Genomic DNA, 14,961 nt, shown 5'->3' with positions numbered 1-14,961 from the left:
CTAAGGCAGAAGTGGACATATTCTTGACTAATAAAGGAGTCGAGGGATAGATGGAATGTGGAGTGGAGGTCAAAAGCACATCAGCTATGATCTTATTGAATGGCAGAGGAGATTTGAGGAGCCAATTGGCCTACTCCTGCTAATCTGTATGATTTTATGCTTCCTTCCCATTGCAACTTTGTTCTCCCCATGGCCAGTCTCTTTCTACCTACATCTGTGACGCTTCTAATGCCCTCCATCACATGTTTCCTGGCCCTATTGTCTCCTTTTAATCATGGAAGTCAGATCTCTCTATATCTCTACCCCACCCCGCCAAGCCATTCTGAGTTAATCGCTTCTTCCTTGAACAGATCCCAGTCACCTCCCTCCTCTGTCTGACTGATCCGGTTCTCATGTTGAACAAATGCTCCTTCACTCCATTCAATTCCCCTAAATACAAAGTGTTGGTATAGGTATTTACATGGTTCTTAGCTATGCCTACCTTAATGTGGGATATGTGGAACATGTTTTGTGTCAGTTCTAACCAGTTCCTTCCCACCATGGTTGATGGAGTCCTCGACTGTACGTATTCTATGTCATACACTTCTGCCCTCAGCCCTTCTGCACCCCCACCACCCGCTGTCCCACAAGATAATGTTCCTTTACCCTCATCTTCTACACCACTAGCCTCCACTTCAACAAATCATCCTCCACCACCTCTAGCATGATGCCACCACCAAACAATTTCCTCTCCCCTTTCAGTGTTACAAAGGGACAGTTCCTCTGGTCCATTCCATAGTCTTGTCCCAACACTCCCGCCCTCTCTACTGACACCTGTGCATGAAAACATGTTAAAAGTGACTCCCATTGACTTTGAGGCAGCTTTGGGTGAATGTGTCATCAAGAAGCAAAGCTGAAGTCAATGGGTATCAGGGGAAATGTTCCACTGGTTTGGAGTCATACCTAGCACAAAGGAAGGCTGCTGAAGGTCAATCATCACAGCCCCTGCACATCACTGGGTAGTGTCCTAGACCCAAACACCTCCCGCTGCTTCATCAATTACCCCCTCCAAACTAAGGTCAGAAATGGGGGTGTTCACTGACGATTCAACAATCTTCAGTTCTCTTTGCAAATTTGCAGATAATAGGCAGCAAGACCTGGACAACATTCAGGTTTCGACTGAGAAGTGGCAAGTAACATTTGCACAAAAGTGCCAGACAATGGCCATCTCCAAAAATAGAGAATAGAACCAATCTCCCTTGACACTCAATGGCACTACCATTGCTGAATCTCCCACATCATCATCACAGGGATTACTATTGACCAGAAATGTAACTGGATCAGCCATGTAAATACAAGACCAAGTCAAAAGCTGGGAATTCTTTGGTGAGTAACTCACCTCCGGATTCTCCAAAGCATGTCCACCATCCAGAAGGCACAAGTCAGAAGCATGATGGAATAGAAGACTGATGGACAAGTGCTGGTACAACAACACTCAAGAAGCTTAATACCATCCAGGATAAAGCAGCCAACTTGATCAGCACCCCAAATACCTTGAACATTCACTCCCTCCATTACCATACTACAAGGCTGCAGCATGTGCCATCTACATGATGCAATGCAGCAACCCAACAAGCCGCCTTCAACAGCACCTTCCAAAACTCTAACCTCAACCATCTAGAAGGACAAAGGCAGCAGATGTTTGACAGCAGCGCCATCAGCAAGTCCCCTAACTCTGGTAGGCCAGAAAGTTGGGAAAATTTTAGAAACTGGCAAATGATGACAAAAAAAGAGGGAGAAAATAGACGACAGCGAACTAGCAAGAAATATAAATATGATCAGTTTCTATAATTAGATATACAAGAAGAGAGCTGTTAAAGTAAACATTGGTGCCTTCTGAAGGCAGATGGAGTTTAATCCGGACAAATGTGAGGTAATGCATTTTGGAAGGTCTAATACAGATAGGAAATATACAATAAATGGCAGAACCCTTAAGAGTACCTGGGTGTACAGGTACACACGTCACTGAAAGTGGCAATGCAGGTGGAGAAGGTAGTCTCGAAGGCATAGGGCATGCTTGCCTTCATTGGCAGGGGTATTCAATTTAAAAATTGGCAAGTCATGTTGCAGCTTTATAGAACTTTAGTTAGGCCGCACTTGGAATATAGTGTTCAATTCTGGTCGCCACACTACCAGAAGGATGTGGAGGCTTTGGAGGGGGTACAGAAAAGATTTACCAGGATGTTGCCTGGCATGGAGGGCATTAGCTATGAGGAGAGGTTGGAGAAACTTGGTTTGTTCTAACTGGAACGACGGAGGTTGAGGAGCGACCTGATAGAAGTCTACAAGATTATAAGAGGCATGGACAGAGTGGATAGTCAGAAGCTTTTTCCCAGGGTGGAAGAGTCAATTACTATGGGGCACAAGTTTAAGGTGTGAGGGGCAAGGTTTAAAGGAGATGTACAAGACAGATTTTTTACACAGAGAGTAGTGGGTGCCTGGAACACGTTGCCGGGGGAGGTAGTGGAAGCAAATACGGTAGTGACTTTTAAGGGGCATCTTGACAAATACATGAATAGGATGGGAATAGAGGGATATGGTCCCCGGAAGGATAGGGGGTTTTAGTTCAGTTGGGCAGCATGGTCAGTGCAGACTTGGAGGGCTGAAGGGCCTGTTCCTGTGCTGTAATTTTCTTTGTAATTAGAAATGGGCAGCAAAGGTTGATCTTGCCAGTGACACATTCATCCCAGGAAAGAATGAAAAAAAATACACGAGAGCCCCAAACAATATTTTCACATCAAACAGTAATTTGCTTGTACTTCTTTCAATTTAGTATACTATATTCACCGCTCACAATGTAGTCTCCACCACACTGGGAACAGCAAATGCAGACCACATGACCGCTTTCAAAACACCTCCGTTCAGTCCACAGTCCCTTAGCTTCCAGTTACTTATTACTGTAATTCTTCACATTGCTCTCATGCTGACCTTTTTGTCACAGTAAGAAGTTTAACAACACCAGGTTAAAGTCCAACAGGTTTATTTGGTAGCAAAAGCCACACAAGCTTTTGCTACCAAATAAACCTGTTGGACTTTAACCTGGTGTTGTTAAACTTCTTACTGTGTTTACTCCAGTCCAACGCCGGCATCTCCACATCATGACCTTTTTGTCAGCCATGCGCAGTGTTCTAATGAAGCTCAACATAACCTTTCAGCAGAGCACCGTACAACCTTCTGGTCTCTAACATGAAGTTAGCATCTGCTCCCATGTTGTTTCGCTTTCCTTTGCTGTTTCCTTTTTCCTTACTCGTTTCGCTTTTAATTCCCTTTTCCTTTGCTTTCAGAAGCCAGCTATTTATGACACTGATGTTTACACCTCCTCCAGATACTTATTTAATTTCTTTGCTTGTCCCATTACCATTCCCTTTGATTTTGCACCATGAATCCTTTCTCCTTTAATCTCTTGTCCTCTGTCCCATCACAAACCCTCCCTTTTCTTCTTCTTCTCATTATTTCCTCTTTTACTTGCTCAAGTCCAACGCATTTCTAATTTTCCAAATTCTGGTGAAAAGCCTCAAACTTTAACAATTTCTCTCCACAGATGGTGCCAATTTCCAGCATCCCCAGTGCTTCGCTTTCATGTAGGATCTCAGTAAAGCATTGATCAGTGATTGATACCTGCTTTGCTATTTATGAACCATATGCTTTGGGAATAAAGTTTTTTTAAAGTCCTACTGCATTTTAGAAATTTAGCTTAATTGAGCATCTCCAAAGTTAGTTTATACTTTACATCAAACAGGTTTTACAGCAGAAAGATGCAGCTTATTTTTGATAGGGAACACCTGATTATATATTAAATAGTTTAATTTTATGGTGCACAAATCAAATCATTCAGATTGGGTGACCAATTTAAAAAACTCACTAAAACTGCAATCACTATAAACAGCTCTGTAAAAGAGAAGTTCAATTGCTTGTAACCTTCTATTAATGATGAGGTATATTGAATGACTAATGAAATTCATTGTTACGCCTCATTTCCAATGCAAACTGCATAATTTGGTGCAATTAAATTTGCAAGCATAATTAGGCACAATTGTTCAGAAACGTGTTCAAGACAATTCATATATTAGAAGTTTGCATGTCATAGCAATAAAATGAAAATCTGTAAAAATTAATGAGTCCTTTGAAGAGTAATTGAAGAATTATGATACATCGTATCCCACTTCTTTTAAAATAAGCTAAAAGATATATTCTGCATCCAGAAAAAGGCTACAAGAAAAATTGTATTTTTGTACTTTGAAAATTCAATGCAGTTGGTCATAGAAGGCCTACTGTAGCATTTATATTGTATGTATAAATATATATATCAAACATTTGTTTGATTATGTGAATGCAGTTATTGCAGATTGCTAACAGACGCTGAACTGAACAGCAATAAAACAGTTCAAACGGTTCTGAATTCCTCCTTTACAAGATATTACTGTAGAACAGTGACCGTGTTATGGTATTTTGAACATCATCACATTACAATACTAATTTAAGAAATGTCTGCAAGCCTCAAAAGCAATACTGCCACTTGCAAAAAAAAAGGTTAAAATTTAAATTACTTATTTTTCAATGTATTTCAACATATGAATGCTGACTCTGCTTAGATGGAGTGTCTTGCTCAAACTTGAACCAACGGTACGATGAAAATGAATTGATACATATACATAAAGTAGCAAGATTGCTAAAACACACTGGATTGCACTAGTGAAAGTTCAGATCCCTCACAGTAAGCACCAGTTTATTAAACATTACACATCATTCGAAAATCAGTTGGACCAGAATGCATTTCCAATTACAATGAAGTTTTACTTTGGCTTTCCCAAAACAGAATTATGAAGCCATATCCTGCAATGTCAATATTTCTACTTAACAGCTATGTTTTCACAAAAATAACCCAATCACATCATCCAAATGGAACCAAAATTATGCTCGAGAGGGGCGGGACGGACAGAGTTTTTGGATTGGGGTGGGGGGGGGAATGGGAGAGTGGCAGGCAAGGGCCGAAAGGGGGAGGGGCAGGGCAAGACAGGGGCTGGGGCGGGGAGAGAGGGAATGCCAGAGTTGGATGGCAAGGGAGCAAAGGGGCAGATTGAAGGCCTGAGATGGGGTGGGTGAAGAGGCAGAGCAAGAGCCACAAAGATGGGAGAGAGCCAGAGCAAAGGTGGAAGTGATAGACATCAAGAACATTTGAGAGAGATGCGGGAAGAAATTGAATCAAGCTGTGCAGCCATACACAAGGCACCAAAGATGCAGCCAGACGTGATAATTCTCATGTGAAATGAAGGACTGGAGACAGACAGACATATTAAGACGCTTCATGTATGAAGACGCTTCAACAATAGTGGGTTATTTTTGTGAACTTAGAGAATTTGACAATATCTTTCATTTAACCCTCTGAGAACTGAGTGTCCTTCTTGTAAAATATTTGTATTTCCAAAATTATATGAAAATTTATACATCAAAAATAGTAAAAATTACATAAGATTTAAGGGACAGAAACAGACCATTCAGCCCAACAGGTCTATGTCAGTGTTTATACTCCACGAGATCTCCCCACATCCTGGCTTATTTCAGCTCATCCTTAACTGAATCATTCGGAATTGGAATTTGGTGTTGTCCGTTGAGCCAAATAATTCACAACAATTTCTGGGGCAAATAAAATGCCTAAATTGCTAAATTGCGGTGCAGAAATGTGACTGCAGTGATCAAAGGGTTAATATTGCTTTTATTTTAACTGAAAACACACAAGTCTAATTGCAGAAACAAGAAAATATGAAGGTGGTTAAACATGAAATGGAAAATTAGTGAAATTATATGAAATGGCAATGATACTTCAAGAAAATAAAACTTGCCAGTTTAATGCTTATAAATATGTTAGGATGATTACAACATGACTAAAATGGAACATGGAAGAGCTGATTGTAGTTTAAATGATGCTGCACGCTTGTCAAATCATCTTTTCTCAGCCAAAATAAAACTTTGGTTATATATCAAATATGCTTTCACTGTGCCTACACCTTCATTTTAACGCAAAGTTGATTTTGTAGTCAACAACAATTTGAGGTTTAATCTTATCATAAATTTTATGGTGCCATTTTCTTTTTATTTGCTGGGTGAAATGTGGGCATGGGAGAAAGGGGCTTTGGTGCAAGAGCCCCAGACACAGCTCCAGATCAATTATAGCAAAATGGGAACCAAAGCAGAATAATGTTTTCCTCAATAACCTTAGCATTTTAAAACAATGGTTTATCAGAGTCTCCAACCCCTCAAAATCCCATTCTCTTATCCCGATTTAATATTCAATTCTTAAAATATACAAAAACCATAAATCCACAGGATTTTTAATACACTGTTGAAAGTTACATCACAATCTGGCCTAACATCTACTACACAGTGAATCAAACCATGTATTATCAACATATTTGAGAAGGCAAATTGGAGACAACCTGGGTTATCAAGTTAGCCATTGGACGAGATGGAGGAGACAGTGGATAATGAAAAAACAATGTACTGATTAGCAGGATGTGACAAGTTGCGTTACCTTAGGATCCATACTGGGGCCTTAGCTTAAAAGTTTAAAGTTTATTTTATTATTGTCACAAGTAGGTTTACATTAACACTGCAATGAAGTTACTGTGAAAACCCCCTAGTCGCCACACTCTGGTGCCTGTTCAGGTACACTGGGGAAGAATTTAGCACAGCCAATCCACCTAACCTGCACATCTTTGGAATGTGGGAGAAAACCGGAGCACCTGGAGGAAACCCACGCAGACACGGGGAGAACGTGGAAACTCCACACAGACAGTGATCCAAACTAGGAATTGAATCTGGGTCCCTGGCACTGTGAGGCAGCAGTGCTAACCATGCTTTTCACCATATATTTTATGACTTGGATATAGGAAGAGATTTGTACATCTGAACTTTCAGGTGACAATAAGGAGGTATAGACAGCTGTAGAATGTTAAAGGAACATACACAGAGATTGTGTGTACACAGATTTAATTCATGCAAGGACGCACCAGATGGTCCACTTTGGAACCAAGAAAGTTTAATGGAAATATTTGTTGAAGGCAAGAGTCCAGGAACTGAACTCCATGCACACAATTCACTAAAAGCTAGTGTGTAGGTACAAAAAACAAAACAATGGTCAAAACAAAACAATAATGAATGATGGTTGTAATCTCAAGGAAATTGGAATGTAAAAGTGAGGAAGTCATACTTCATTTCAGTTAAATAGCCTTGGTTCAGTCCTTATCTGCATTCAGATTCAGACACAAAACCTTAGGAAGAATATATACTGACTTTGAAAGATATATCGTAGTAGATTCACTAGAATATCAGAGATTTAAGGGATAAACTACAAGAAGCGGTTACATAAACATGGTATACATTCCATTTGAGTGGGAAGGCTCAGGAGTGGTTTAATTATCGTGTTTTAAGATAGAAACTTTACTTAATAATCTAGATATCAAAAAATTATTTCCTCCAATGGGGAAATCCAGAACAAGAGAAATAAATTTAAAATTTGAGCTACACCATTCAGGAGGGAAACCAGGAATCACTTTTATCTATAAAGATGGTGGAAATCTTCGATCCTTTCCCGAGGATAGGGAGGTGTGGATGCTGGGTTAATTGAAATATTGAAACTAAGATCAACAGATTGTTATTTAAGTATATCAAAGGATATAACTCAAAGGCAAGTAAATGGAGCTATTAAAGCTGCATAACATGTTAAAAAATATAGTTTCAAACAAACAGCTGCCTATAATCTCAATTGGATTTAAAAGAAACTTATGGCAACACACTTAGTACTTTGAAAATTAATGGAAAATGTCTGGGGACACACAACTTTAAAAGATATAGTATTAAAATGATTATTTATAGCAAGATGATCACAATTACTTCACACTTACGGAACGCATGTCCAAGTGTCAAGTATTACATAATGATGTTAAAAATATTTCAGTTACATGATAGAAAATGTGATCAATTTAATTTTCAATAAGTTATGAGTGATAATTTAATTCTCATGAAGTGCTTCCCACACGAGCATTTAATTTCATTGCAGAACCCTTCACTGATTTTTGTGAGCATTTCACTTGGCCCAATGGGTATGGGACATGAAGTGGAAAGGGGACACAGAAAGAGTGAAGGTAAGGTGGAGAGAGAAACAGATCGAGCACAAGAACAAGACAGCGATAATTCAGAGACAAAGGTTAATGCTCTGCTGACACAGGTTCAAATTTTACCATGGCAGATGGTGGAATTTAAATTCAATTAATAAAATCAGAATTAAAAGATCATCCCAGTAACGGCGACTGTGAAAACTGCCGTTGATTGCTGTAAAAGCATATCCAGTTCACAAATGTGCTTGAGGGGAGGAATTCTGCTGTCCTTATCTGGTCTGGCCTACATGTGACTCCAAACACATAGCAATATGGTTGGCTCTCAACTGCCCTCTGAAATGGCCTAGCAAGCCACTCAATTGTACCAAACTGCTACAAAGTCAAAAAGGAATGAAACTAGATAGACCACCCAGTATCAACCTAGATACCAGAGATAAAAGCACACCCATCCGTGTCAAACTTGCAAAATCCTCCTGATTAACATCTGGGGCCTCATGCCAAAACTGGGTGAATTGTCCCACAGATTAACCAAGCCTGATATCGTCATGGTCTCCAAATCATAATTTACAGGCAACGTCTCAGATATGATCAACAACACCCCTGGGTATGTCATGTCCCACTGGCAGAAGAGATCCACGAGAGGTGGCGCATAGTGGTATACAATGGGGGAGGGCCTTGGGTTTCTTCAACAGGAGTCCAGATCACAGGAAATCTCATGTCATCAAGTCAAACACGGGCAAAAAAAACCCATGCTGGTTACCACCTAAAACTCACTCCTCAGTATGAATCTGTACTCCTCTATGTTGAACACTGTGAGAAAGCATGAAGGGTGACAAGGGCACAGAATGCACGCTGGATGGGGGTCTTCAATGTCCATCACTACGAGTGGCTTGGAAGCACCATTACTGACCGAGTTGGTCGTTCCTGAAGGACATAGCTACTAGATAGAGTCTGCAGCAAGTGTTGAAGAAACCAACAGAAGGAAAAAACCTATTTGACCTCATTAATATAAAAATAATACTGTGAATGATGGATCTGAAATAGAAACAAAGCACTTTAACAACTCCTGGCAACATCTGTGCAGAGAGAAACATGGTTAATGGTTTGGGTCCACTATGTCTCGTCTTTGGAACTTGACTTGACCGTATCCACACCAATCTACCCGTCGCCAATGCATCTAATCATGACAGCATTGGCAGGAGTGACCACCACACACTCATTGTGGGACAAAGTCCTTTGTTCACACTGAGGATATCCTCAATGCTTCCTAATTGGGATGGATTTAGAATCGATTTTGCAACTCGACACCGGGCAACCAAGAGGTGCTGTAGGGCCATCAGGAGCAGCAGAATTGTATTCAACCATAATCTATAACCTCACTGTCAAGCATATCCCCCACTCTACCATTGTCATCAAGTGGGGTGAGGGAATTAACCCAGGATCAATGAAGACCGCAGGAGAGCATGCCAGGAGCAGCATTAACAATAACTAAAGGTGAAATGAAAGCTACGGCATAGGATTATTTGCATGCCGAACAGTGGAAGCAGCATGCGGTAGACAGCTAAACAACTTCACAACTAATAGATCAGATCTAAGCTCTGCAATTCTGCCACATCCAGTGTGAATGGTGACAAACAATTAAACAACAAACTGGAGAAGGGATCCAAAAACATCCCTACCCTCAATGATGGGAAGCCCTGTGCATCACTGCAAAAGATAAGGCTGAAGCATTTGCAACTACGTTCAGCAAGAAGTGCTGAGTGGATGATCTACCTTGGTCTCCTTCTCCTGAGGGCCCCAGCATCACAGCCAGTTTGTTTCACTGCATGTTATATTAAGAAAGACTAAAAGCACTGGATACTCCAAAGACTCTAACAATATTCCAGTAACAGCACTGAAAATGTGTGCCTCAGCCAAGTTGTTCCAGTAAACTACAATACTGGCACAGATCAATGTGGAAAATTGCCCAGGGATGTCCCATCCACAAAATGCACGAAAAATCTAACCCAGCAATTAGTGCTTAACAGTCTAGTCTTGATCATCAGCAAAGTGATGGAAGGTGTATCTTTGACACTGTCATTAAACAGCACTTCGTCAGTTGAGCAGATCAATTCTGACTCTCACTTTAGGTTCGGCCAAGTCTACTTGATTCCTGACTTCTTTGCAGCCTTGGCTGAAACATAGACAAAAGAGCTGAACTCCAGAGATGAAGTGAGATTGACTGTACTTCACATCAAGACAACATTTGACTGACCTAAGCATCAAAGCTGAAGTCAAATGGGAATCAAGGGAAAAATCTCCGCTGGTTGGAGTTATACCCAACGCAAAAGGAAGATGGTTGTGATTACAGTGGGTCAATTATCTCAGTCCCAACACATCACTGCAGGAGATCCTCAGGGTAGTGTCCTCGACATTACCTTCTTCAATTAATCAATTACCTTCCATCCATTATAAGATAAGTGGGGATGTTCGCTGATGATTGCACAAGTTTCAGCACCATTCTTGACTCAGATACTGAAGCAGTCCATGCCTACATGCAGGAAGAGCTGGACAAAATTCAGTCTTGGGCTGAATAGTGACAAGTAAATTTTGTGCCACAAGTGCCAAATCCAACAAGAGAGAAGCCAATGATCTCCATGGCATTACGGTTCCAGAATCCCGCACTATCAACATCATGGTGATTATCATTGACCAGAAACTGAACTGGACCAGCCTTATAAATGCTGTAGCTACCAAAGCCAGTCAGAACTCAATAGGAATTCTGCAGCGAGAAACACCTCTTGATACCCCAAAGCCTGTCAACCATCCACATGGCACAAGTCAGGAGTGTGATGGAATATTCTCTATTTCTTTGGGTGAGTGCAACTCCAACAACACTCTCAAAACCTAACACCATCCAAGACAAGCCAGCATACTTGATTGGGACCCCATCTACCACCTTAAATATTCACTCCGTCTACCACCACTGCACAATGGCTGCAGTGTGTACCAACTACAAGATGCACTGCAGTGATGCATCAAAGCCCCTTTGACAGCATCTTTGAACCTGCGGCGTCTGCCATGTAGAAAGACCAGAGCAGCAGATGCATGGGGTCACTGCCACATTTCCATTCACGACATCCTGACTTGGAACTCTATCACTTTTTGTACACCGGATCAAAGTCCTGGAACCCCTTCCCTAACAGCACTGTGAGTGTACCTACACCACATGTTCAAGGCGACAGCGCACCACCACCTGCTCAAGGACAATTAGGATGAGCAGTAAATGCTGGCCAAGCCAGCAATACCCACAACCCACAGCTGAATAAATGAAAAAAGAAATCCTCCATTAACAACATCCCAGGTGTTACCATTAATCAGAAACTTAACTGGACCAGTGATACAATAACTTTTAACTACAAGAGCAGGTCAGAGGTCAGAAATTCTTCAGTGTGTAACTCACCTCTGATTCCCCAAAGCCTATTCACCATCTACAAGGCACAAGGCAGGAGTGTAATGGAATACTCACCACTTGTATGAATGAGTGCAACCCAACAACACTCAAGAAGCTGGACACCATCCAGGACAAAGCAGCTTGCTCGATTGGCATCCCATTCATCACCTTAGATACTCACTCCCTCCACCATCAACACACAGTGGCAACATTGCATACTGTATATAAGATGCATTGCACCAATTCACAAAAGCTCCTTCAATAGCAACTTCTAAACCCACAACCTCTATTGCCTAGAAATACAAGAGCTGTAAGCACATGGGAACATCACCACCTGAAAGTTCCTCTCCAAGTCGCACACAATCGTGACTTAGAATTATACGCCGCTCCCTTCACATTTCCTGGGTCAAACTCCTGGAATCCCTCCTTAACGGCACTGTATATGCAGCTGGGGAGTGGGGGGGTGCGAGCCTGGGAATTTGGGGTGGTGGAAGGGGCGGGTGCAAGACTGGGAGGGGACGGTGCGCGCCAGACTGGGAACGGGGAATGGGGGAGGTGCATGTCAGACTGGGAAGGGGGGGTGGGGAAGGGGGTGGTGCGTGCACACCAAACTGGGAGAGGGGGAGGATCGGTGTACGCCAAACTGGGAGGGGGAGGAGGGTGGGGCAGTGCGCACCACACTGGTGGGGGGGGTGCGAAACTGGGAAGTGGGGGGGGGTGAAACTGGGAAGGGGGTGGGGCGAAACTGGGAAGTTGGGGGGGGGGGGGGGCGAAACTGGGAAGGGGGAGGGCCAGCTACGAGACTGCAAATGGGGGACGGAGTTGAAGGGTGAGCGGAGTTTTTTGGGGGGGGGGGGGAAGAGGGGATAAAAGAGCATGCACAAGAGAGAAAATGGGAGCGATGGGTCAGGCAGAGAAGTCTGGAGCAAAAAGACAGTGGTGCTTGTGTATGTGTAAGAGAGCTTGAGAAGGGTAATTAATCTGCGCCACAAACTGTTGGTGGTGGTGGTGGGTGGGGTAAGAGGAGCTATTTTATTATTGGTGAAGAGCAGTAATTGCAGTATGCATGCACGTAACAGTCAAGGGTTCTGTTAACAGTTTGCTTGTGTGGGGCTTTTATTTTTAAATGTCTTAAAATTTGCAGTGAAAAAGATAAAAATCAGTTTTAATGTTTGCGGATTACAAAAATCAGATTGGATGTTTTCTATTTTTGTCACAAGGTCGTGTATCATTCAGTATCGGCTCCACCGACAAATGCAATATACACTTGGAAAGCTGTCATGTCTCACTTTTTAAAATTACATAATAGATGGGTCTGGCAATGAGTTGAAGAGGGGAGACAGTGAGACAAGACCTGATTTACTCGATGCACCTATTTGACATTCTGCTCCTAAATGAAGTCGAGCTTATTTTCCCCACTTAGATCTAGATGTACACATGGATAACATCCCGTATCATCACACCAGCTTCACAATTTGTGATATAGATTATTTTTTGACCACAATTGCACTACAGTTAATTGAAAATCTGCAGTCAGAGACTTTAGAAATGGCAATTTGCCAATGAGTACCAATCACATCTATTGCTGGAATAGGATTTTTTTTTTCACAAAATGTTGTGCCTGGTTACATTTCAAGGTCATGTCCTTAAAGTCTAAATGTATTCTTTTAAAAGCCCAATTCAAATCATGAGGTTGTCTGCATTCTTAACTCAGAAGCAAAAACATTGCTCATGGCATAGTGAAAGTCTATTCTACTAAAACAGTTTTGTTTTAACAAATCAATTGTTTTAATATCCATTAACTGGCAAGTTTTGGAGTCAGAACATTCTACCATGTAAGAGGATTTAGTGTTTTCTACAATAGCAGTGTAGAAGTGATACACAGCAAAAAATTAAAGATGAAAAGCATTTGAGATTGACTGGAGTGCTGTTGTGACTAACTAGTTTACAGGAGAGGTATGCCGGTACAGCAGCCGGCTATGGTGTCAAACATACCTCATTAGTAGTTAGCTCGTCCTGGGGCAGCTGAGGGGACATGATGGGAGACTGCTGGCTGGTTGGGGAGGTGGAGGAATGGCTTTGCTGTATGAGATCTGGCAAGAGGTGAATGCGGGTTGCAAAGCCATTACTCTCATGGTGGCTGGCACGCTTTAATTCACCTGCGCTCTGTAGAAAAAACAGGCATACTTGTCTTGCTTAAGAGTTGCTTGAATACCTATCACCCTAGCAGTTAATTGGCAGAAGAGTTAATGCAGCAAAGTTGGATTGTGCAGCTTTTATTTCAGCACAATGACTAGTTCTAAAAGCAATTAAATTTGGTATAATTTGACAAAAATCACTTCAGTAGACAAACACTTCACATTACTCCAAGCAGAACAGACACGAGCTAGAATTTCAGCAGTGCTTTCAACAAAAATGAGCACATTATCTACATTCTAAAGCTCTTTTCAGATGGAATTTTAAGATGTTGATTAGATCAGAAGCATTATTTTACTCTGAAAAAGTGACAAATATTAAAGCTTGATTTTGATGTGCTGTAGTGCAATGAATAATTTATATTGCTTGTAACAATTAAAGTAATGGAATTTAAAGAGAATCTAATGTGGAGAGTCAACATACCCCTCTCTCTCCTCCCCCCATTTCCACTTTGATGGAAGGGCAAGAATGCTGCTGAATGGAGTTAAAAAGCTAGTTACCTGACTACAGCTGCAAATGCGAGATTTTAGTTTTAAAAACGTCTGAAGTTAGAGTTGAATGAATGGTGTCTTACAGACAGGTTAGTTTAATTTAAAAACATTTTCAATGAGTGTCAGTCTTTAGAAGTGAACATTGTGCATCTCTACGATTTTTGTCTGCAGTCACTTCCTGTCCATCTGAACTCAAGTTAACTCTCACGATGGACACAGTAACACATGCAAGACAACTGCAGTGAATAGAAGAAATCCAAATGTTCTTTGCACTAACAAAAAGGAAAACTAGACTCAAGAACTGAAATTCATGTCAATTACAGCTATTAAGATAAAAAAACGCATAGCAAAAAAAAAAAAATATTGGGCAAATATGTTAATTGAAAAGAGACAGAGCTTTCTGCCAGAAATACAGTACCTGTCGAACAATTAAAGTGCCATCTTAGAGGGTGTAACAGAAGTTTCAGTCAGCAGCTCCAGATCATCATGAACTATCATTGTATTCACTGATTCAGTTTCTCCATTGCTCAGCTTTGAAGACCTAATTAAAAATATATCACATACATACTGTTTGTAATGAGGAACCAGTTTTAGAAATCCATGTAAATTATGGATAAGTCATAAAGGACAAATTTGAAGCTCAGGCCATTTATGGTTACTCAAGCTGCAAGTCTGCGGAAATACACTG

General features: G+C 41.2%; 1 protein-coding gene across 1 annotated transcript in view; it reads right to left on the bottom strand.

The window, feature by feature from the left end:
* The window catches only part of LOC144499679 (mitogen-activated protein kinase kinase kinase kinase 4-like), a 308,944-nt gene that overhangs the window by 42,313 nt on the left and 251,670 nt on the right, over positions 1-14,961 (bottom strand). The window contains 3 exon segments of the mRNA XM_078221948.1: positions 13,582-13,752; positions 14,692-14,717; positions 14,720-14,814. Of these exon segments, the coding sequence (XP_078078074.1) occupies positions 13,582-13,752; positions 14,692-14,717; positions 14,720-14,814 (292 nt within the window).

This window comes from Mustelus asterias, chromosome 10, assembly GCF_964213995.1.
Source record: "Mustelus asterias chromosome 10, sMusAst1.hap1.1, whole genome shotgun sequence".
In the NCBI taxonomy this organism is placed as follows: Eukaryota; Metazoa; Chordata; class Chondrichthyes; order Carcharhiniformes; family Triakidae; genus Mustelus; species Mustelus asterias.
The sequence above is the reverse complement of the archived record's forward strand: the minus strand, read 5'-3'. Positions and strand labels throughout refer to the sequence as shown.